This window comes from Trichomycterus rosablanca, chromosome 27 (assembly GCF_030014385.1).
Source record: "Trichomycterus rosablanca isolate fTriRos1 chromosome 27, fTriRos1.hap1, whole genome shotgun sequence".
Taxonomy (NCBI): Eukaryota; Metazoa; Chordata; class Actinopteri; order Siluriformes; family Trichomycteridae; genus Trichomycterus; species Trichomycterus rosablanca.
The window spans coordinates 120,852-141,499 of NC_086014.1; the positions used below are offsets into that span (position 1 = coordinate 120,852).

Sequence of the window (20,648 nt, forward strand, 5' to 3'; positions counted from 1 at the left end):
GGAACGTTAGGTCTACAACTCTACTGAATAATTGACACAAACTTTTCTGCATTGACAGAACATAAAACACCACATTATGGTTTAATGAAGCTGTTCTGCTGCTAGGTGAGATGTTTATTTATTAATTTATGTTGTGGCCGATACAGCTGTGCAGTAAATACGTATAACCGGGTTACAGTTTAGCCGTGAAGCTAGTTAGCATTAGCTAGCGAATGCTACACCGCATACTAACATACTACTGTACTAAATAGTATGCACAGAGAAGGGACTACACATTCGCTCATATACATACTTACATACTATGTGTGGTGCTAGTATGCTGTGTGAGACGTAACATATAGCTAACCACAACCGGCTAAAATCTACTTTAATTGTTTATTTAAATACATTTCACTTTAAAGATATACTTATCTTAATATATTATATATATAATATATATATTTTTATTACAGACATGTAGTATTGATTCAGTGTGAGCGGATCATTCACCATTACATTTAGCTATCTAGCTGACTAGATTCGTTCATCCTACAGTAATAAACAGTACAGTAGTAGAGTCAGTCTGTTCTTTATATACATACAGTTACTACTTTCTCAATCCAGACCCTATATAACAATCATTTTATTCACAAAAGTGTGAAAGCAATTACTGCTGCAAGTTTACAAGCTTTCCACACCTGGATTTGGGCAGTTTATCCCATTTATTATGACTTCCTACAGCCTTTAACTCAGCAGTCACTTCCATCCTGCCACTCTTCCATCAGGTCCTGATGTATGGAATGCTGTAAGGTTCTCCCAACTCTGCACAGGACTTTTAAAGATCATTTAGATCGACAGTTGTGTTTTATTTTTGTCTCCCATCTTGCTCGGATGTACAGTTCAGCCGGACAGCCATTTTAGAGCAAAAAGCCTTAATGTTGTTTTATATCTTTATATATTTATGTATTATTGCTCCAAACGATCCCTTGACATAGTCTGATCGCAGAAATCTACAGACCATTTCTTTGTGGTTTGTTTTTTGTCCTGACAGTTCGGTGTAAATTGTGGGTCCTTGTGTTTCAAACTATGTCAAATTCATTCAAATCTAAAAAGGTGGACCAGAATCTGGAGCACCACAGCAAAGGGTCTGAATTCTTTATTGGGGGGAAAAAACTTCGCCCTTATGGGTGATTAAGTAAGTGTTTTCTGTGCCAATAGGAGGACGCTACAGTTCTGCAAATTTCACAACAAGAGCACAATTTGTAGATCCAGAGTCATTTAATTTCATGTAGATAATCTAATCAATGTTAGATAATCATTCACAAGCTCTTTACCGCAGTAGAAGCACGTGCAGTCAAGGTCATTAACCTTTAAACTACTGTCTTCTCAGGTGGAGAGGCCGAAAGGTGGGGCCGAGGGCGTGGCCAGGCACTCCAGCTAGGAACCATGCAGCAGAAGAGGAACATCCAGATCATAGAATGGGAGGACCTGGACAAACGCAAGTTCTACTCCTTTGGAGTCTTCATGACCATGACCATCCGTGCCACGGTCTACCCTGCCATGCTCATCCGTACCAGGCTCCAGGTCCAGAAAGGGAAGTCGCTCTACACAGGAACCTACGACGCCTTCCGGAAGATTCTGCGAGCCGAAGGCGTCCGGGGGCTTTACCGGGGTTTCATGGTCAACACGTTCACGCTCATATCGGGGCAGGCGTACATCACCACATACGAGCTGGTCAGGAAGTACGTCTCCAACTACTCCAGGGACAACACGCTGAAGTCTCTGGTGGCGGGGGGGTCGGCGTCGCTGGTGGCCCAGAGCATTACGGTCCCCATCGACGTCATCTCCCAGCAGCTCATGATGCAGGGCCAGGGCGAGCATCTCACACGCTTCAGGGTCAAAGCGGCGACGGGAGCCAAGCACGCCGTAACTTTCGGACAGACCAGAGACATTATAGCTCAGATATTCGCGGCGGACGGGTTCCGCGGGTTCTACCGCGGGTACGTGGCCTCGCTTCTGACGTACATACCCAACAGCGCAGTCTGGTGGCCGTTTTATCACTTCTACGCAGGTAAGATGATCAGATCAGATTATTTCATGCTCTGCCGAATAATGCTGCACATCTTAAAGCACCTCGAACAGTCTGCTTAGTCATATCACATTCTCACTGCAGTAAAAAAGACTGTTTTATTCAAACGTACATTCGTTTTCTGTTTGCAAACGATATTAAAAAGCGTACGTGGCAGGAAGCAGGCTAGTGGAAAAACATGCTAGCAAAGCTATTGTTCAGCTGGGTGCCTACACATGCTGTGTCTGAGCGAGGGCGAGCCAAAGGGATTCCTCATAGCTGTTGAGGTACTGCACAGAGACGATGAATAATAGAGAGCAGTGCGTGACTGTGTGTGAACCTGCCTGGTGCCGGTGAAAAGAAGCGGTCGGTACCAAGAGGGCGTGTGTTAGGTACCGCCCTCTACAGTCAGGGTCAGGTACTGCAGCACCAAATGAGATACAACTCGAAATCGAGAAACTCAGATATTCATATCGTAATAAAAATTCATCATTAAAAATATAACTTGTGCTTCTCCACAGAGCAGCTCTCCAAAATGGCCCCAAGTAACTGCCCACATTTACTGCTGCAGGCCGTGGCTGGACCACTCGCGGCTGCCACCGCCTCTACCGTCACCAACCCCATGGACGTGGTCAGAGCCAGAGTTCAGGTAACGTACACACACCAAAACATTAGCAACAAGAGCAGGTAATCTATAGAACATACACTAACGTGCCGTGTCCCACACTGACAGGTGGAAGGCAGGACGTCGGTCGTCGAGACCTTCAAGGAGCTGCTCAGAGAAGAGGGATTCTGGGGGATGACCAAGGGCCTCTCCGCCCGCATCATATCCTCCGCCCCTACAGCCATCGTCATGGTAGTCGGCTACGAAACTCTGAAAAAGCTCAGCCTGCGTCCGGAGCTGGTGGACTCCCGGCACTGGTAGAGGAGAACGTGCTTTGGTTTTACATCCGTGACTCTTTATCTGTCCGTGCTGATGAGTTTATATCAGATTCTGTATTTTTATCATGCCGGACTTGTCCTAAATGTTTAGGTGTTTTATTTTAACTGATTATGGATGATTGGCGAACACGAGTTCACATGCAGATAAATAATCTGATGAGCAGATCAGGTTTTGGTTCTATTATGTGGTTTCTGTTTGAAAATGTGCTGTTTTAGGGCTTTAAATGGGGAAAAATCTAGTCGTATCCGATTCCCCAATGGTATTTCCCCTCTCCTGCTGCAGCGCTCCACTCCTGATTGAGGAGCATTGTGACTAACACACGCCCCCTCCGACACGTGTGCAGCACCGACCGCTTCTTTTCACCTGAACCTCCCGTCTCTGTGCAACACCTAAACCAGCCAGCAGAGGGCGTAACTTCAGCAGTTATAAGGTGCAGATGTCTGGTTTTTAACAGTAGAGATTTATTTGAAAATCAAATGAATGAAACTTTATTTAAATATTCTTTATATTTTAAATTAGTCTATAAAAACTAATCTGCCCTTCCCCAAATTATCCCAGAATCTAAACTGGGTCCAGACTTACTTATTCAGACCAAGTGATTAAAAAAACGTTGGTACAATTATTGACTGATTTTGAGTCTGGACAGTGGCTCATTACTGAATTCTTATTCTTTTGCAGATTATGTTGTTTTTAGATTATTGTTGATGTTCTAAAGTCAGAAAATAGATTTAATTAAAAAATGTTCTGACTTTATAACCACTGTCACGTTACCCACCCTGTAAACGATCAGTGCTGTGGAAGTGGAACTGCTGCTCAGGAGGAAACGGGAGACTTAATAGTGCGTATTTTAGGACTAATTTATTGTTGTTTTTTCTACAGATGTGTGAACATTCTGTCTGTTTTTAAACTGTTCTGGATTTATTTAGGATGGCGTCTTGTCCTGCACCGCTTGAACATGTTCTGTGAGGATAAATGCACAGCGCTGAGATTGTGATTGTCTTTAAATGCACTATAAACACGTCACATGTAAAAAAAAAAAACTCTCTGTCTGTGTGGATTTATTTACATCATTTCTGTTTAGACATCAAGCATTAAGTGTTCCATAATGCCAGAGGGTGAGTGGATTATTTTTTAGCTGTAATTGTAGTTTCATAAATATCCGGTAGATGGCAGCGTTGTTTAATTTATTATTACACTCACTGCTCCACACACCCAAGTGTATAAACTGTTCCTGAGCACCACGTGCTTCTTCATCTGGTCTCAGTGGGTCCGGAGCCCATTCCTAGAACATGGTGTCTTGAAAATAAGCCTATGTTTTTAGATGATTAATAGATAATAGAGAATAAGCATGTTTTTGGATGTGAAAAAACCTAAAGAGATTCATACACACTTAAAAATAAAAAAGGTCAATCACTGAAACTGTGCTGCACCCCTCAAAGTAACTGTTTGTAATAAAGTGATCAGTGATTGTATGGGCTTTAAAAATCCTCGTAACACTACTGCAGCTGATACAACCTCACCAACGTTTTTTTATTCCCCTATTACACACACAATATGATACACGGCCCAGCTTCATTAGTCTGGAGTAACTGCAGAGAGCAAAGGAACGCTCAAAGATCAGCGTCAACACCACGCCCTGACACAGGGCTGAAGTTCCCTTACAGTCGAGATCACATGATCAGTGCGTAAGGGTCTCTGTGGGATGGACTCCAGCTCCAGTCACACTGAGGTCGGTGAGAGTCACGGCGTCCGTCTCCGAGTGACTGCTTGATGAAAGTGCTGAACCCTTTTGAACGGACCTTCAGTTGGCGCTGATTTAGAGCTCTGTTAGGAAGAAGAAATCTGTGCTTCCTCCAGACGTAGTCTGTTTCTTTGGTAAATTGGTTCCTGTCTAGAGGACAGAATATAAAAAGGACTGTAATTAAGGACTCGTCTGATAAACGAGCGAGTGCACTGTGGAGAGACCAGGGCTCACGTCTCGTCCACTTGGGAAACCAATAACAACCTCTAAAAGCGTTTCTAAAGACGAACATACACCAGCGTCCACTGCAAATGTTCTAAAGAGAACACTGAATAAATGTGCTGTAGAAGATAAAGAGTCTGACACAGAAGGTCAGGTCCTGGACAATTAAGGGTGATTGATACCTGTCATTAGTCTGTAATGAGGTTGTGGGTTCATTTGAAGATCCAGCTGAGACCTGTCTGATGGGCATGGATATGACTAATAGCTTTTAGAAGACGTATGCAATACACAAAAGAATAGGGACACCCCTCCTAAAACCCAGCTTGTATGTTTTGCGTCCAATCGATTTTTCTAAAATGAATTGTTGGGTTTGCTGTGGAGGAACATCAGTGGTCTGCTCAGAGCCCTGACATCAAGACCTTTGGGATGAATTGGGATGTTGATTGTGCCTGAATTCATGCTCCAGCAATGCCTGACCACAAAAAAGCACCGTTGACTGAATTGGCACAAATTCTACAGAGACTCTCCAATAAAGCCTTCAGGGAAAAGAGGAGGCAACATGGACGAGCGGCAACTCTGTATTAATGACCACGGATTTGGAATGAGACGTCCAGCAAGCAAGGTCAGGTGTCCACATACTTTAGGGATAAATACTACAGACCAGAATTCCATCAAGTAAAGGGGTGTCCATATTATTATATAATAAAGGTCAGCAGTCTAGCAGAAAGTCACTCGCTGTAGGTCTCCTGATCTTCTTTATAACCAGACAAAAAAAAAAGAACATGATGAAACTCATCCTGCAAGGAGCTGACTGATGGATGGAGCGGTGGAGGTGGAGGTGGAGATATAGGGGGTGTAATACACATGTGGAGATGGAAGATCTTCTCTCGTTTGTCCTGAAGCCACTTTGTGAAGGAGATAAATGAAGCACCGTTAGAGAAGAAAGGAATCAGAGCGTAGAAGCAAGCGGGCGGGCGGGCGGGCGGGCTGGGCGGGTACAGGGGGGTGAGGGATTCCCCTCCATCTGTGTTCTTCTATATGTTTCCTGAGGCACCAGTTTCTGTTCACATTGAAGGTAAGGATCAACATGGAGGTGGTGGAGATGGAGGTGAAGGTGGAGGTGCAGGTGGAGATGAACTGTTTGTGAGGAACGTACTGAAAAATGTAGCTGAGAATGAAACAGAACTGCAGGATTCTTCAACAACATTTTACAACAGTTTATAGGCGAAGGCCAAGTTTTCACTGTTGGGCCCCTGAGCATGGCCCTTAACCCTTAATTGCTTGTGTTGTATTTGGTCAGAACTGTAAGTCGATTTGGAAGCGAGTGAGCATCTCAGCGTGGGAGTGAAGATGATGGGAGATGTGAGAGGTGGAGGGATGGATGAGGAGGTTCATCAGTCTGAGAGGGAGGGAACAAAGCTGGTTCTTCAGATGATGAAGGCAACGCGGTGAGAGAGAGACAGTGAGGAAGCGTGAGGGTGAAAGAGAAGACTGGACTGAAGAGACGCAGTGAAGTGAAGTGGTTTCATCTCCATCCTTTAACAAAACTCAGAAGAACGTCTAGGAACTGTTCCTCTATCTTCTACATTTGCTTTTTTTTTTACACGTATCTCGAACCTGTCAGAAGGAAACGATGCCCAACTTTGCAGGAACCTGGAAGATGAGAAGCAGTGAGAACTTTGAGGAACTTCTGAAAGCCCTCGGTGAGTGAAGTGCTGAACATGTTGTGCTGTGTGATGGTGTGGAGTCGCTGGGTTCCACCGTCTGGTTGTTGATATTCAGGTTCCTCTTGGTTCTTCAGGAGAACGTTAAGGACTGAAGTGGTGTGAGGAGTAAATCAGGGTTATTCTCGACCTGTTCCACGCCCTCTTCTGCTCCTGTGTTTTTTTTAGCAAAAATTCAAGTTTTAATTCAAGTTTTGGTTTGAATAACGAGAAAATCTTGACTGGTTCTGGGTTGAGATGGTTTTTTCGGTTGCTTACTCGTCTTTAGTTGGAAAACAGCAAATAGTTCCTACAAAATCATTCAAAAACAGCTTTAAATATGGACGCTTTCTTTTTTGTGCCGTTTTTTGTTGTAATGTGGATCATGACGTCCACTTTAAGGGAGATCTACAGCTGTACTATTAAACAAACACGACCAAGAGCCACGGCATTCCTTCCACTCAGCACCTTGTCACTGCACCGGCACACTGGCAACATCTGCTGATAACCATCTGCACTGCCATGAAACGCTTCTAAACATGCACCACATGATCAAAAGTATCAGGACGCCGCTTCTAATGACTCTATAAAGTAAAGGTTGGTTTAAAAAACAAGAAACACAGTGTCCTGCACAGAACCCTGAGCTCAGCCCCACTCAACAGCTCTGGGATGAATCGGAACACCAACTGATCAATCAGCGTCATCTTTTGACTGAATGGGCACAAATTCCCACACACAGACACACTCCAAAGACTTGTGAGAAGCTTTTCAGAGGAGCGGCTGTTGTTCTAGCTGTAAAGATCACACAGAGGGTCAGTCTGTTTTAATAGTGTCCAACAAGCTATGATCGGGCGTCCAAATACTTTTGACCATGTAGTGTATCACACGAGAAAGTCTTGCAGCAGATATTGTTAAAGGAAATACTGTGTAGCTCCATGATTCTTTTTTTTTTTAATTTTTTTTTTTTTTTATAATTTTTTTTTTTTTGAAGACATTACAAGCAAGTCACATCAAAGATTTTCTTAACATTTTCTAACAATGCCTTTAGCTTTTTCATTTTATTTTTTAAAATAAACATATAACTATGTACATTCAGGGAATATCTTGCATTCTCAACAATACAAAAAAAAATAAAAAATAGATAAATAAATACAGTCTAAAATAAATAAGTAGAGTCTAAAATAAACTGTTATGCCTTTAAGGTCCATTGTGAGCCACAAACTATAATCCATTCAACTGTCATTGTCTAAACACATTGTTTCCATCACATCTGGCCTCATCTCTGCTAAGTACTGCATCCACCTATTCCAATGATTTTTAAATACATCCATTTTAATATTTATTGAAAAAGTGATCCTCTCCATTGCATATATTTCTTTAGTTAATTCAATCCAGTCATCTATAGTTGGTCCCTCTAATTGTAACCATTTCCTGGTCAATGCCTTTTTACTGGCTGCTAAAAGCACTGCCATTAAATATTCATCTATTTGTCCCATATCAGGGTGAATATATCCCAAATATAATACCTTACTACACATGGGCACAACTTTTCTAAATATATGCTGCAGCGCTTCCCTTATGTCTTCCCAAAACTTTCTAATATTTGGACATTCCCAAAAAATGTGATAATGATTTGCCTCTTGGCATCCACATTTCCTCCAACACACTGGGGCAGTAGCATTCATGTGAGCTGTCTGCTGTGGTGTAATAAAGTACCTAATAATATTTTTCCAGCAAAATTCCTTCCATTTCAAAGATCTGGTACTTTTCCATTGAAATCTCCATATACTTGTCCATTCCTCTTCTGTAATTATCATTACTCCTTCCTTTTCCCATTTTTGTTTGACATAATCCGTTGAATGTATATTCATGCTTAAAAGGGCTTTATAAATCTTAGAGATTGTTCTATAACAAGTTTCATCTTTGGATGCATATGCTTTAATTAGTAGTTCTACTATACCATTATGTTTAACCCTACATCCCTTCTTCACTTTCTGATCAAAGTAATTTCTTATTTGAAGATACCTGTAAAAATCCTGGTTCTCTAATTGGAAATGTTCTTTTAGTTTTTGGAAGCTCATGATTTCTCCCCCCTCAACTATAGTACACATGGCTGTTATTCCTTTCGTCACCCAAGTTCTAAATCTATTATCCAATCTATTTGGTGGGAATTCCGAATCATATGCTCCCCATGTGAGGATTTTAACACAATCTTCCAAACCATATTCTCTAATAACGTTTTTCCACACTTTCAGTGTGGATTTTACCCACGGGTTATTGATTTCATCTATATATTTTTGTATCTCTTTATCTGTCATTATTGCTTGTAGAGGAGTATCATGTACAGTAAAGTTCTCTATTGATTTCCACTGTGCCTGATAATTTGGATTACACCAGCACACTATTGCTCGAATTTGTGCTGCTTGATAATAATTTCTCAGTGATGGTAGAGCCCAACCCCCCTCCTCCTTTAATAGCTGTAATGTTTTAAAACGTACTCTAGGTTTTTTCCCCTGCCAAATAAATCGTGAAAGCATTCTATCCCATTCCGTGAAAAATTTCTTGTCAATTTCAATCGGAAGTGTTTGAAACAAGTACAGAAATCTTGGTAATACATTCATTTTGATTGAGTTCATTCTTGAGCTGAGCCCAAGAAAAGGGATGAGACTCCACCTTTTTAAATCCTCCCGAATCTTTGTCTGAAATGGTCCATAATTCTTTTCCCATAGTTTGGAAATGTTCTTTGTCAAATTAACCCCCAAATATTTAATTGATTTTGTGTTCCATTTTAAGGGATATTTATCAGTAATACATGTGGTTGGTTTATAATTATACGCAAGGATTTCTGTTTTACTTATATTTATCTTATACCCAGATAAGGGCCCAAACTCCTGAAACCGATTCATAAGTTCAGGTAAACAGTTAGTGGGGTTAGTCAAATAAACCAAAACATCATCTGCATAACAAGCAATCTTGTGTTCCACTTGGTTTATAGTAATACCTTGTATATTTTTATTCTGTCTAACACTTTGGACTAGAGGCTCCAAATACAGTGCAAAAAGTGAAGGAGACCAGGCACAACCTTGTCTAGTACCCCTCCCCAAAGTAAAAGATTCTGTTAAATGTCCATTAATTTTAATTCTTGCTGTTGGATTATAATAAAGTGCCTGTATACTTTTAATTATCGTTTCATGAAAATTAAATTTTTCCAAAACCTTATATAAATAGGCCCATCTCACACAATCAAATGCCTTTTCAGCATCCAAACTTAAAATAATTGCCTCTACTTTGTTCTGCTGAATATTATGCATGACATGTAATGTACGCCGGATATTGTCCTGTGTTTGTCGTTGAGGTATAAATCCTGTTTGATCATTATGAATTAGATTCGGTAGGAATTTGTCCAATCTTCTAGCTATTATTGATGTATAAAGGCGGTAATCCACATTCAATACTGATATAGGTCTATACGATCCACATTCTAATCTATCCTTACCCTCCTTCGGTATGACTGATATTATAGCTTCTCTCCAGGAGGGGGGGGTCTCAGCCTTGTTTAGTGTCCAATTAAAAGTGGATAGCAAAATAGGGATTAATTCCTTTTGAAAAACTTTATAAAACTCTGTTGTGAATCCATCAGTGCCTGGAGACTTATTTCCCTTCAACCTACCAATAGCAATCCTAATCTCTTCCATAGCTATTTCCGAAATCAGTGCATTGTTTTGGCCTTCAGTCAAGGCAGGTAGGTCCACTGTGTCCAAAAATGTATCAATGTCTGATTCCCTCCCCCCACACTGCTTGGAGTATAATTTATAGTAAAATTTTTCGAATGCTTTTTGAATATTTTCTTGTTTATTTTGTGTAACATTATTTTCAGGATCCTTAATTTTATGAATTGAACTATTGGTCTGTTGCTTTCTTAATTGTCTAGATAATAACTTCATTGATTTGGGGCCACTTTCATAATATCTCTGTTTAGTAAACATCATCTTCTTCTGAATTTCCTGGGCATATATCCTATTAATTTCATTTCGTATTTTTCTACTTTGTTCTAAAATAACCTGGCTTTGGTTGTTTTTATGCTTTTTCTCTAGTTGTTTTAACTCATTTTGTAGTTCATTTAATTTTTGTGTTCTCATTTTCTTCTTAAATGAGGCCAAAGAAATTATTTTGCCTCTTAAAACTGCTTTAGCGGCATCCCAGACCACATGAGGAGGCACCTCCCCATTGTCATTGTCTTTCAAATACTGTTGAATTTCCTCCTTAATTTGTGTTACAAAAGATGGATCATTAAGTAAGCTTGAATTAAATGTCCATGTTGTGTTTTTAGGTTTACACCCCAAATCCACTGTTAAATATATTGGAGAGTGGTCACTAAGATCAGTTACGCCTATATCACAGGCATTCACCCTTGTTCTGTCTCTGCTAAACATTATAAAATAATCTATCCTACTATATACTGAATGTCGCGCTGAAAAATATGTATAGTCCTTTGTGTTGGGGAAAAGATCTCTCCATACATCAATGAGCCCAATGTCCTTCATAAGTAGATTAATTTTCTGAACAAGAGATTTTGGGTAGGGTGTTTTCTTATTTGATAAGTCGAGTTTAGGTTGCAGATGTACATTAAGATCCCCCCCACATATCAGTACCCCCTGTGTTTCTGACAAAATAATATCAAATATAATCTGGAAAAAACTAATCTCACTCCCCGGAGGGGCATATACAGTGTATCACAAAAGTGAGTACACCTCTCACATTTCTGCAGATATTTAAGTATATCTTTTCATGGGACAACACTGACAAAATGACACTTTGACACAATGAAAAGTAGTCTGTGTGCAGCTTATATAACAGTGTAAATTTATTCTTCCCTCAAAATAACTCAATATACAGCCATTAATGTCTAAACCACCGGCAACAAAAGTGAGTACACCCCTTAGTGAAAGTTCCTGAAGTGTCAATATTTTGTGTGGCCACCATTATTTCCCAGAACTGCCTTAACTCTCCTGGGCATGGAGTTTACCAGAGCTTCACAGGTTGCCACTGGAATGCTTTTCCACTCCTCCATGACGACATCACGGAGCTGGCGGATATTCGAGACTTTGCGCTCCTCCACCTTCCGCTTGAGGATGCCCCAAAGATGTTCTATTGGGTTTAGGTCTGGAGACATGCTTGGCCAGTCCATCACCTTTACCCTCAGCCTCTTCAATAAAGCAGTGGTCGTCTTAGAGGTGTGTTTGGGGTCATTATCATGCTGGAACACTGCCCTGCGACCCAGTTTCCGGAGGGAGGGGATCATGCTCTGCTCAGTATTTCACAGTACATATTGGAGTTCATGTGTCCCTCAATGAAATGTAACTCCCCAACACCTGCTGCACTCATGCAGCCCCAGACCATGGCATTCCCACCACCATGCTTGACTGTAGGCATGACACACTTATCTTTGTACTCCTCACCTGATTGCCGCCACACATGCTTGAGACCATCTGAACCAAACAAATTAATCTTGGTCTCATCAGACCATAGGACATGGTTCCAGTTATCCATGTCCTTTGTTGACATGTCTTCAGCAAACTGTTTGCGGGCTTTCTTGTGTAGAGACTTCAGAAGAGGCTTCCTTCTGGGGTGACAGCCATGCAGACCAATTTGATGTAGTGTGCGGCGTATGGTCTGAGCACTGACAGGCTGACCCACCACCTTTTCAATCTCTGCAGCAATGCTGACAGCACTCCTGCGCCTATCTTTCAAAAACAGCAGTTGGATGTGACGCTGAGCACGTGCACTCAGCTTCTTTGGATGACCAACGCAAGGTCTGTTCTGAGTGGACCCTGCTCTTTTAAAATGCTGGATGATCTTGGCCACTGTGCTGCAGCTCAGTTTCAGGGTGTTGGCAATCTTCTTGTAGCCTTGGCCATCTTCATGTAGCGCAACAATTCGTCTTTTAAGATCCTCAGAGAGTTCTTTGCCATGAGGTGCCATGTTGGAACTTTCAGTGACCAGTATGAGAGAGTGTGAGAGCTGTACTACTAAATTGAACACACCTGCTCCCTATGCACACCTGAGACCTAGTAACACTAACAAATCACATGACACTTTGGAGGGAAAATGACAAGCAGTGCTCAATTTGGACATTTAGGGGTGTAGTCTCTTAGGGGTGTACTCACTTTTGTTGCCGGTGGTTTAGACATTAATGGCTGTATATTGAGTTATTTTGAGGGAAGAATAAATTTACACTGTTATATAAGCTGCACACAGACTACTTTTCATTGTGTCAAAGTGTCATTTTGTCAGTGTTGTCCCATGAAAAGATATACTTAAATATCTGCAGAAATGTGAGGGGTGTACTCACTTTTGTGATACACTGTATATTAAGCAGAGTAACCAAAGTATCATTTATCTTTCCCCTTATTAGAACAAACCTTCCTTCTTTGTCTTCGCATGTGTGTATTTTTTCAAAAACAATCTTATGAGAAATCAGGATTGCTACTCCTCGTCTATGTCCCGAATGGTATGAAGAGAAATAAACCTGATTAAATCCCATTCTACTTAACTTTTTATGCTCACTATCAGATAGATGTGTTTCTTGTAAGTATACAATTTGGGCATTTTCTTTTTTCATCTTAGATAATATTTTAGCTCGTTTGACTGGATTTACTACACCATTGACATTAAAGGAGACAAATTTTATATCTCCACGACCCATTATAATTGTTTAATTTTGTCATCATGGCTTAAAAAATAAATCAATTTTATGCAAGTATATTCCCTGTGAAAAAAGTAACTGACCTTGTGGTAACTATAAACAGTAACAAAATCTCTTACATAACTTTCTTCCAATGAAGGGGTCTTTGCAAAATGACCCTTAGGCGAACTACTGATGGTCCATAGTTGTGGAGGGGAAACCCTTTCCAAAGGGCTCTCCATCACAGCATAGCATTTATAACGTTACCCTCCGACATCCCCTAACTCTTATTGTTGTATAAGGAAAAAAATAATAATAATAAATAAACACACACCCAGAGAGAGAAAATCAGTCAGTATAATCACCACTGTCCTGAGAAAAGAAATAGGTCAAACCCGAGTTTAGAAACCACAGCATATATATTAACCTGCACTTCCATGCAGAGCAGAAAATATCCATGTCTTTATTAATCCTCAATTTGACTTATGAATTATTAATCATTCGGAGTTGCCTGTCTCCTGTAATTACGTAGCTTCTCTTTAAAGCCCACAGTTTTCGTTGGTCGTTTTTCTCCTTGCTTTTCCGTTTGTCCAATCATCTCCCAGGCATATCGCTGTAATTGCTCCGCCGGGCTTTCTACAGCGGTACTCTTTTTGACATGAAAACCTTTCGCCTCCATACCCCTCTCGGCTTCTTCAATTGTGTTGTATAACTGTGTCCCATCTTCATAGAACACCCGTAGCCGTGCGGGATAGGGGGACTGAAACTTTATTTTTCTGTCCTTTAAGACCCGCTTCACCTCTGCGTACTCCTGTCTTTTTTTCACCACCTCCGAGGGGTAATCATGATCAAAGTAAATTCTCTGTCCATTTACATGAATTTCTTTTTTCAACCACGCTTTTCGAATGACCTCTTCCTTCATTCTAAACGTAGCGAATCTCACTATGATAGATCTCGGCTTGTCGTGCCTCACCGGCTGTGACACAAGCGCTCTGTGTGCACGTTCAATCTTCAATTCAGTGATGGAAATGCCGAGTCTATCGTGTAGAAGTTGTTCCACAAAAGTACACACATTACCTGCCTCGGCGTTCTCAGGAATGTTATAGATTCTTATATTCTCCCTTCTTGATCGTCCTTCCTGATCCATCAGCTTTCTTTCCTGTTGAGACTGTATTTTTATCATTCGGCGCAACACATCCTCCATGTTTTGTACTCGTGTTTCTAAAGTTTCGATACGTTCCTCCACTTTACCAATTCGCTGATTTGTTTTGTTTAACTCCGCTTTAATGTCACTCAGTTGGTGGTTGTTTTCCTTCCTAAAGCTTTGAATCTCTTCCAGGACCGTTTTTAAATTTACTTCACTGTTTTCTGGCTCATCTAGTTGTTGTTGGCCACCATGCTGTTCCTCTGCTGCCATGTCAGCCGCATCTTTCGGCTCGCTTTCAAACATCTCCGTGGCACCTTTATTCCTGGTTCTCTCTCTGGTCATTGTCGCCCCACTGTTTACCGCTATTTTAAACTTCAAAATCTACTTTAATAATCAACTTTAAGTGGGGCAAAATGAAAAGAAATCAAAAAATGTCGGAGGAGTAACTGAACTACGCCGCCACTCTCGCCATCTTCCGGAAGCCTCTCAGCTCCATGATTCTTGATGATATATATTTTGTGTAAGACTGTAGGAAGTTCTCCAGCTTGTAAAGAGAAGCGCTCTATTCTCAATTCACAAAAAACATGCTAACTCGACCTTCATCATCTGTAGGGGTGAACGCTATGCTGAGGAAGGTGGCGTGTGCCGCGGCCTCCAAACCCTCGGTGGAGATCCGTCAGAACGGAGAGCAGTTCTACATCAAGACCTCCACCACCGTCAGGACCACCGAGATCAACTTCCAGATCGGACAGGAGTTCCACGAGGAGACCGTGGATGGACGCAAATGCAAGGTGATCACACGCAAACATGACCAAAAGTATTCGGACACCTGAATGTATCGAACATTAGGGTTCGGGAAGGTTTTCCTGTTGAGCCAGTTGTTCGTTTCCGAAGGTTAGTCAGTTCCTTCATGTCAGAACTACAGGGTGGTCTCTGACTACAATTTTAGATGGTGGGCAGAGGGGCACTGGGTAACGTTCATACCAAACGATTTTATTGGCGGAACACTGACAAGCCGAAGACTCAAAAGGCAGGGGGGAGGAGATTCTTGAACTTTATAGACAAAGAAATATTGCAGTGACTCAAAACCTCTATAAAATTACACAGTGGGGTCAACGTGACGGTGCCCTCTACTCAAGGGACTTATAAACCACACGTCTACGTTCAATAGCCGTGAAGCCTTTGATGTGCTGATAAAACATCTGCAAAGTCTTTTTTTTTTTTTTTTACAGATGTCGTGACTGCACAGGCAAAACATTCCATCATGAAGGAACTGCAGTTTATGAGTAAAGGTCTTGATTTCCCTCATATGTTCTTGGTAGAGTCTGGCAACCTGGGAGACGGAGAATAAGCTCGCCTGCAGGCAGACCCTGCTGAACGGAAATGGACCGAAGACGTACTGGACACGGGAGCTGAGGGGTGACGAGCTGATCCTGGTAAAGAAAGACTATCTGAAATCTTCATTTCTGAAGTAGTGTTCCATACATCCCAAGATGCTCTGTAGGACTGTAGGTCATCTAGAGAGACTTGATGAATTACTGACGTAGGATATGTGATCAAACCCCGTCGTGTAAAACTCTCCAGGCGTTCCTGCGCCGTGGTGCTTGGCTGTGTGTGGTTTTTAAGGTGGACCAATCTGTGCACCTCCGGTTATCATGTAACTCACACATGAGGTATTGGTTAGGGTGCATACCGTGAAGGTCCTTCAACAGGTCCATCAGGAACACCTCCGTTTGCTGGATTAGATGCACGAATGTGTCAGGAGGAACGTCCGGCCGGTTTGGGTTTATAGACCAGATGAAAAGCAGTAAATGGGACTAATAACTGATGAGAAAGCTTTACTGGTGAGGCGCTTTTCCTTTCAACTGACTTTGAGGCCTCTCGTGAATGTCGTGCACGTTCTTCTCTTGATGAAGTGTCTGGAATTGGAATGGAATTTCTGAGATAAAGCCGAAATGAAGGAGCTCCACAGACGTAGTACCAACATCTGCCCATAAATTTCGGAGCAAGTGCTGGTGAGGGGTGTCGCTGATGTTTGAGAAGAAACTTGACCAAGCGTTTCTTTTCCATCCAGCCAAGTTTGTAGGGTTTTATTAAAGGCTGAAGGATCAAGGTTCATGGTGCAGCTCAAACCATGTATTCACCAAGCCCAGATTCCCAAGCATGATCATTCACTCCAGAGTCCAACAATGGTGTGCTTTACAGCTCTGCGTTCAGGTCTCTGTGTAGTGCTGTCGATTAGCCAGCAGAGGGCATAACTGCGGCAGTTATGAGGAATCCCCTCTCAGTGCGCTATACGGATCAGGTGAAAAGCTTGTGGGCCAGTAGAGAAGCTGCAGAGATCACTGCTACTGTTCCTCGCTGTTGAGGAAGTGAGTCTTCAGAAACATGAAGACATAAATAAGAACCAGACTAGCTTGGCCTGTTCCTTCACCGTCAGATCACATTATCTGGAGAACATTGGTGTAGTTTTTCATAACGTTTGGGGAAATGTGTTAGGAAATTATCCAAATTTAAATTAACCCCCCCCACACACACACCCCCCGACCCATTTTGTTTTTCCGCACAATCACCCAAAAGACTCATCCAGGTCGAGAACGAGGCCGTTCCCATAACGAGCTCATCGGTGGTGCGCCGGCAGCTGAACTCGAGCGCCGCTAATGAGCCTCATTGATCACGTTTCATCTGGGAGCGCTAACGGCACACGGGGTTCCGACGCTCCTCCGGCTAATGTGTCCCGGGGCAGCGGTGCGCCGGGCGGGCGGCCCCTCCTAACCTCCATTCTTAAAAGGGTTCAGCCCTCCTGTCCTGCTCCGGGATGCAGATGGTGCTCGGTGCTGACGTTTACATTTACAGCATTTAGCAGACGTCTTTATTTAAAATGACTTACAGTACTGAGACAGTATACAGTCTAAGCAATCGAGGGTTAAGGGCCTTGCTCAAGGGCCCAACAGTGGCAGCCTGGTACTGGTGGGGCTAGAACCAGCAACCTTCTGATTGTTAGTTGAGAAGCCGCCGAGCCGTCCCAGTTTTTACTCCCTCCAGCGCTTCCTTTTATAGGTTTCAAAGAATTCCATCATAGCTCAGGATGCAGCGCTGCTTTCACATCATCACATGAAAATCTTCTTCCCCTTAAAGCTTCTTTCTTTCTCCCAGACACAACCAGTTACTACTACTCCCACCCTTACCATGCAATATACAGCATGAGCATGACGTTTAGCATGTTCTTCATTCAGAACTACAACAGAACTCTGAGAAATGTCCATCAGAATTGTGATATTAAACCTCTTCTCTTCTCTGTCTGGATTTCTCAGACGTTTGGAGCCGATGACGTGGTGTGCACCAGGGTTTACGTCCGGGACTGAAGCTCCACGAGAAACAGATGGAAGAACCCGCCAACACGTCCACGCCCAACACGTCCACGACTGACAGTTCATGACCATTTGTCATTCCCACTTTTTATTTTTGTTTGAAATCAGCAGTTGATGAGATGTCTTTGCTCCTGAGAGGAGGCGCCGCTGGAACCTTCCTGGTTCTCTGAAGTGCTTTTACTTTAAATTTAATAAAAATTTGCACAGAATAAAACTAAATCGGGACGTAAATATGAGATTTTAATTTGTGTGTGGGTGTAACCTGTCCTGTCATCCTCACATTCCTCTCCTCGTATTTAACTGATCCAGAAACGTTTCTATTAATAATAAACGTCTTCAGAAATACTTTATTTATTTGAGTTTTATTCTAGTTTACAGCAGTTTATATCATGTAGCATAATGTGATGTTTTATATCCTACACATGTGGTTCAGAAAGTATTCACACCCGTCCACTGTTTTCTGACATGATTGTGATGTGGGTTTGCACTGTACTGTCAGGACCAAAACCAAACCATGATCTGTGGATCTGGCAAATTATGGCAAAGCACCGATCAGGTCATGAATATTAATGTAGATTAAAATACAGAAACGTCCTTAAAAATTAACTGTATACCTATTAACTGTAAAACAGTAACTGTATACCTACACCATGCAAGAATGCACTCACATATTTACGTTATTATATGCAAGTGCACCTAGTCTAATGTACATCAACGTCCACCTTTTAGAAAGGAGGTTTTTGGAAGGTTGGAGGAGGACCAGTGTACCCACCAGACCCAGTTTGTACCTAATCACTGTATCTCACTATCATCCAAACCACCCTTGCTCTCTCATAAAACTGCACAGAAAGACAATAATGGCTCAGTAATGGCTGCTGTTCCACATGATGAGATCTGTACGAGCTCTGGAGACTCTGTGTTGACGTTATTGTTTACCCGACCCCACGATTCCTCCCCGCGGTGGCTCATGAGCTAATGAATTGTGAATTATTCAAATAAACAGATTTGCAACCCAGACTGAAGAGCTCCAGGATCAGCGACCGGAGCAGGAACACAGCAGAAAAGCTCTCAAACAGGCGCTCCCGCTGGCGGTCTGGGTTACGATGGTGCGGGTGGTCCCGGTTTGGATTCCATAAGTCGAGGTGTGGGTGTTTGGTGGCGTCTGAAGCCGGGTTAGATTACCGAGTACTTTATTCTGAACGCAGATGTGTCGACACATTCTGAAACGTCTCTGTCTGGAGGTCAGCATCAGTTCCCCTCCCAACTTCTGGGAATGAATCCAGCTATCATAACAATTAAAGGAGGGGTGAGGAACGAGTCTGGACTCCTGGATCCTGGATCTCAGGAGTGTGAACTTACACCAGCAGTCTGACATTTAGTGCAGGTTTTTACCCAAAGTGACTTACAATGCAAGCAGCTGAGGATGAAAGGCCCTACACCAAGGTTTATCTACCAGAACAAAAAGCTGGTGACGTTTCCTTTTCCTACCTGCCTCTCTACACTTTCTATCTCAGGAGGTCCAACTGTCTGCTGATCCTGTCTGTCTTCCTGACTGATTCTCAAACACCTAAATCCAAAAGACATACAGTCTAAATTACCGGCTATAAAAACTAGTGACTATTTTTAGACATTTAGATTTATTCCGGCACTTAATTTTCTTTATTTCTGAATAATATAGAATATCACAGGGTAAACTGTTCCACTGCTTTTCAGTCAGATAACACCAGACAGTAAGGGTTGGTCACTTCTGCTGCTTTGGTGACCTCTGCTGGTAAAGCCGTGTAACTGCATGTCTGTCATTATTACATTATTACATCATTATTAATTCATCTTACACTAAAATAACGATCATTTTGGCTACTTTATTTTATTAATGACTGTAAAACAAAATAAACCACAATATGCTGTTTTGGATGAGAAAATAAACGTAAGATATTGAGAATAAAGATAATAAGGCATTCGCAATAACAATCGTTTTAGTAGTTACAAGCAAACTATAATCGATTTTGTATTTCTATTAAGTCGGTTTAGTAATTACAAGCAAACTATCGTCGATTTTTAAAATTCTATTATGCAAAACTGTCCTACAGCAAATGTATTTAGTAAAAAATAAAGTGCCAATTCCTAATTATGAAACAAATGAAATATTGTCTATTATGAATTGGTCGTGTTGGATAACTGGAACGGTATTAAGGTTTATCATCACTGTTGCAGGGTTTTAAAAGCATTTTTAATATTATACCCACCCCACCTTAGTACAGAAAGATGTTCATTTATAAAATTACAGAAAACGTTTTAATTAAACTTAAATATTAATAACAAACTGAAGCATTTGCTTAGTTTAGTGTATTTGCTAAGTAACAGTAAACACGATGCTAAACCTGTTATCTGACTCTTCGCTGTCGACTTTACGTCTATTTTAACATGCTTTAACAATAAAAACATTGGTTTATTAAACTTTTTGTGTTTAAAAAGTTTGTATTTTTACACTGTTTTCTTGCTGTGAGGAGAAAGTCGGGAATTCGTGAAGGAAACGTTCCTCACAACCAGCCAAAACGAATCCTGCAGAATCGGCTCCCAAACTACTGAGTCGACTCAGCTCTGAACGCCTGAAATAGAAGAATCGAGTCCTGAATCGAAGCACGACGAATCAAATCCGTGCCTAAATGACACGCCTTGATAGACAAACATCACAATTCATTCATTCATCTGTAACTAATGCTTTTATAATCAGGGTCGCGGCGGGTCTGACTCCTTCTCAGAAACACTGGGTGTAATGCAGGAACACA

The 20,648-nt window shown here is 41.7% G+C and overlaps 2 protein-coding genes and 1 long non-coding RNA gene across 5 annotated transcripts; 2 read left to right on the top strand and 1 right to left on the bottom strand.

Moving 5' to 3' along the window:
* Positions 1–4,020, top strand: slc25a44b (solute carrier family 25 member 44b). Of its 3 annotated transcripts, none has more exons than XM_062989650.1 (5): positions 1–105; positions 1,370–2,050; positions 2,569–2,696; positions 2,781–3,013; positions 3,273–4,020. In XM_062989650.1, the coding sequence occupies exons 2-4, from the start codon at positions 1,426–1,428 to the stop codon at positions 2,970–2,972; spliced, it is 945 nt and encodes a 314-aa protein (XP_062845720.1). In that variant the 5' UTR covers positions 1–105; positions 1,370–1,425; the 3' UTR covers positions 2,973–3,013; positions 3,273–4,020. The 3 variants fall into 3 exon arrangements, with proteins under 3 accessions (XP_062845720.1, XP_062845719.1, XP_062845721.1); XM_062989649.1 differs by having other exon boundaries at positions 2,781–2,968; XM_062989651.1 differs by lacking the exons at positions 2,781–3,013; positions 3,273–4,020 and having other exon boundaries at positions 2,574–2,673.
* A 491-nt stretch (positions 4,021–4,511) lies between these two features.
* LOC134304371 (uncharacterized) lies at positions 4,512–20,401 on the bottom strand. Its single transcript, XR_010007836.1, has 3 exons — positions 20,348–20,401; positions 19,348–19,426; positions 4,512–4,881 (listed from the first exon to the last, which is right to left on the bottom strand). It is a non-coding gene; the product is annotated as an uncharacterized LOC134304371 (long non-coding RNA).
* crabp1b (cellular retinoic acid binding protein 1b) lies at positions 15,073–18,161 on the top strand. The gene is made up of 3 exons (XM_062989893.1): positions 15,073–15,279; positions 15,811–15,924; positions 17,803–18,161. Exons 1-3 carry the CDS (start codon positions 15,073–15,075, stop codon positions 17,851–17,853), a joined length of 372 nt encoding a protein of 123 aa, XP_062845963.1. The 3' UTR covers positions 17,854–18,161.
* Positions 20,402–20,648: the final 247 nt, after the last annotated feature.

Bases quoted from the DNA above. Each gene is read 5' to 3' on its own strand.
- slc25a44b (XM_062989649.1), top strand. From the start codon at position 1,426: ATGCAGCAGAAGAGGAACATCCAGATCATAGAATGGGAGGACCTGGAC. The intron at 2,051-2,568 runs GTAAGATGATCA...GCTTCTCCACAG, and splicing joins GTTTTATCACTTCTACGCAG to AGCAGCTCTCCAAAATGGCC. The intron at 2,969-3,272 runs GTAGAGGAGAAC...CTCCTGCTGCAG, and splicing joins CTGGTGGACTCCCGGCACTG to CGCTCCACTCCTGATTGAGG.
- crabp1b (XM_062989893.1), top strand. From the start codon at position 15,073: ATGCTAACTCGACCTTCATCATCTGTAGGGGTGAACGCTATGCTGAGG. The intron at 15,280-15,810 runs GTGATCACACGC...TGTTCTTGGTAG, and splicing joins TGGATGGACGCAAATGCAAG to AGTCTGGCAACCTGGGAGAC. The intron at 15,925-17,802 runs GTAAAGAAAGAC...TGGATTTCTCAG, and splicing joins GGGGTGACGAGCTGATCCTG to ACGTTTGGAGCCGATGACGT.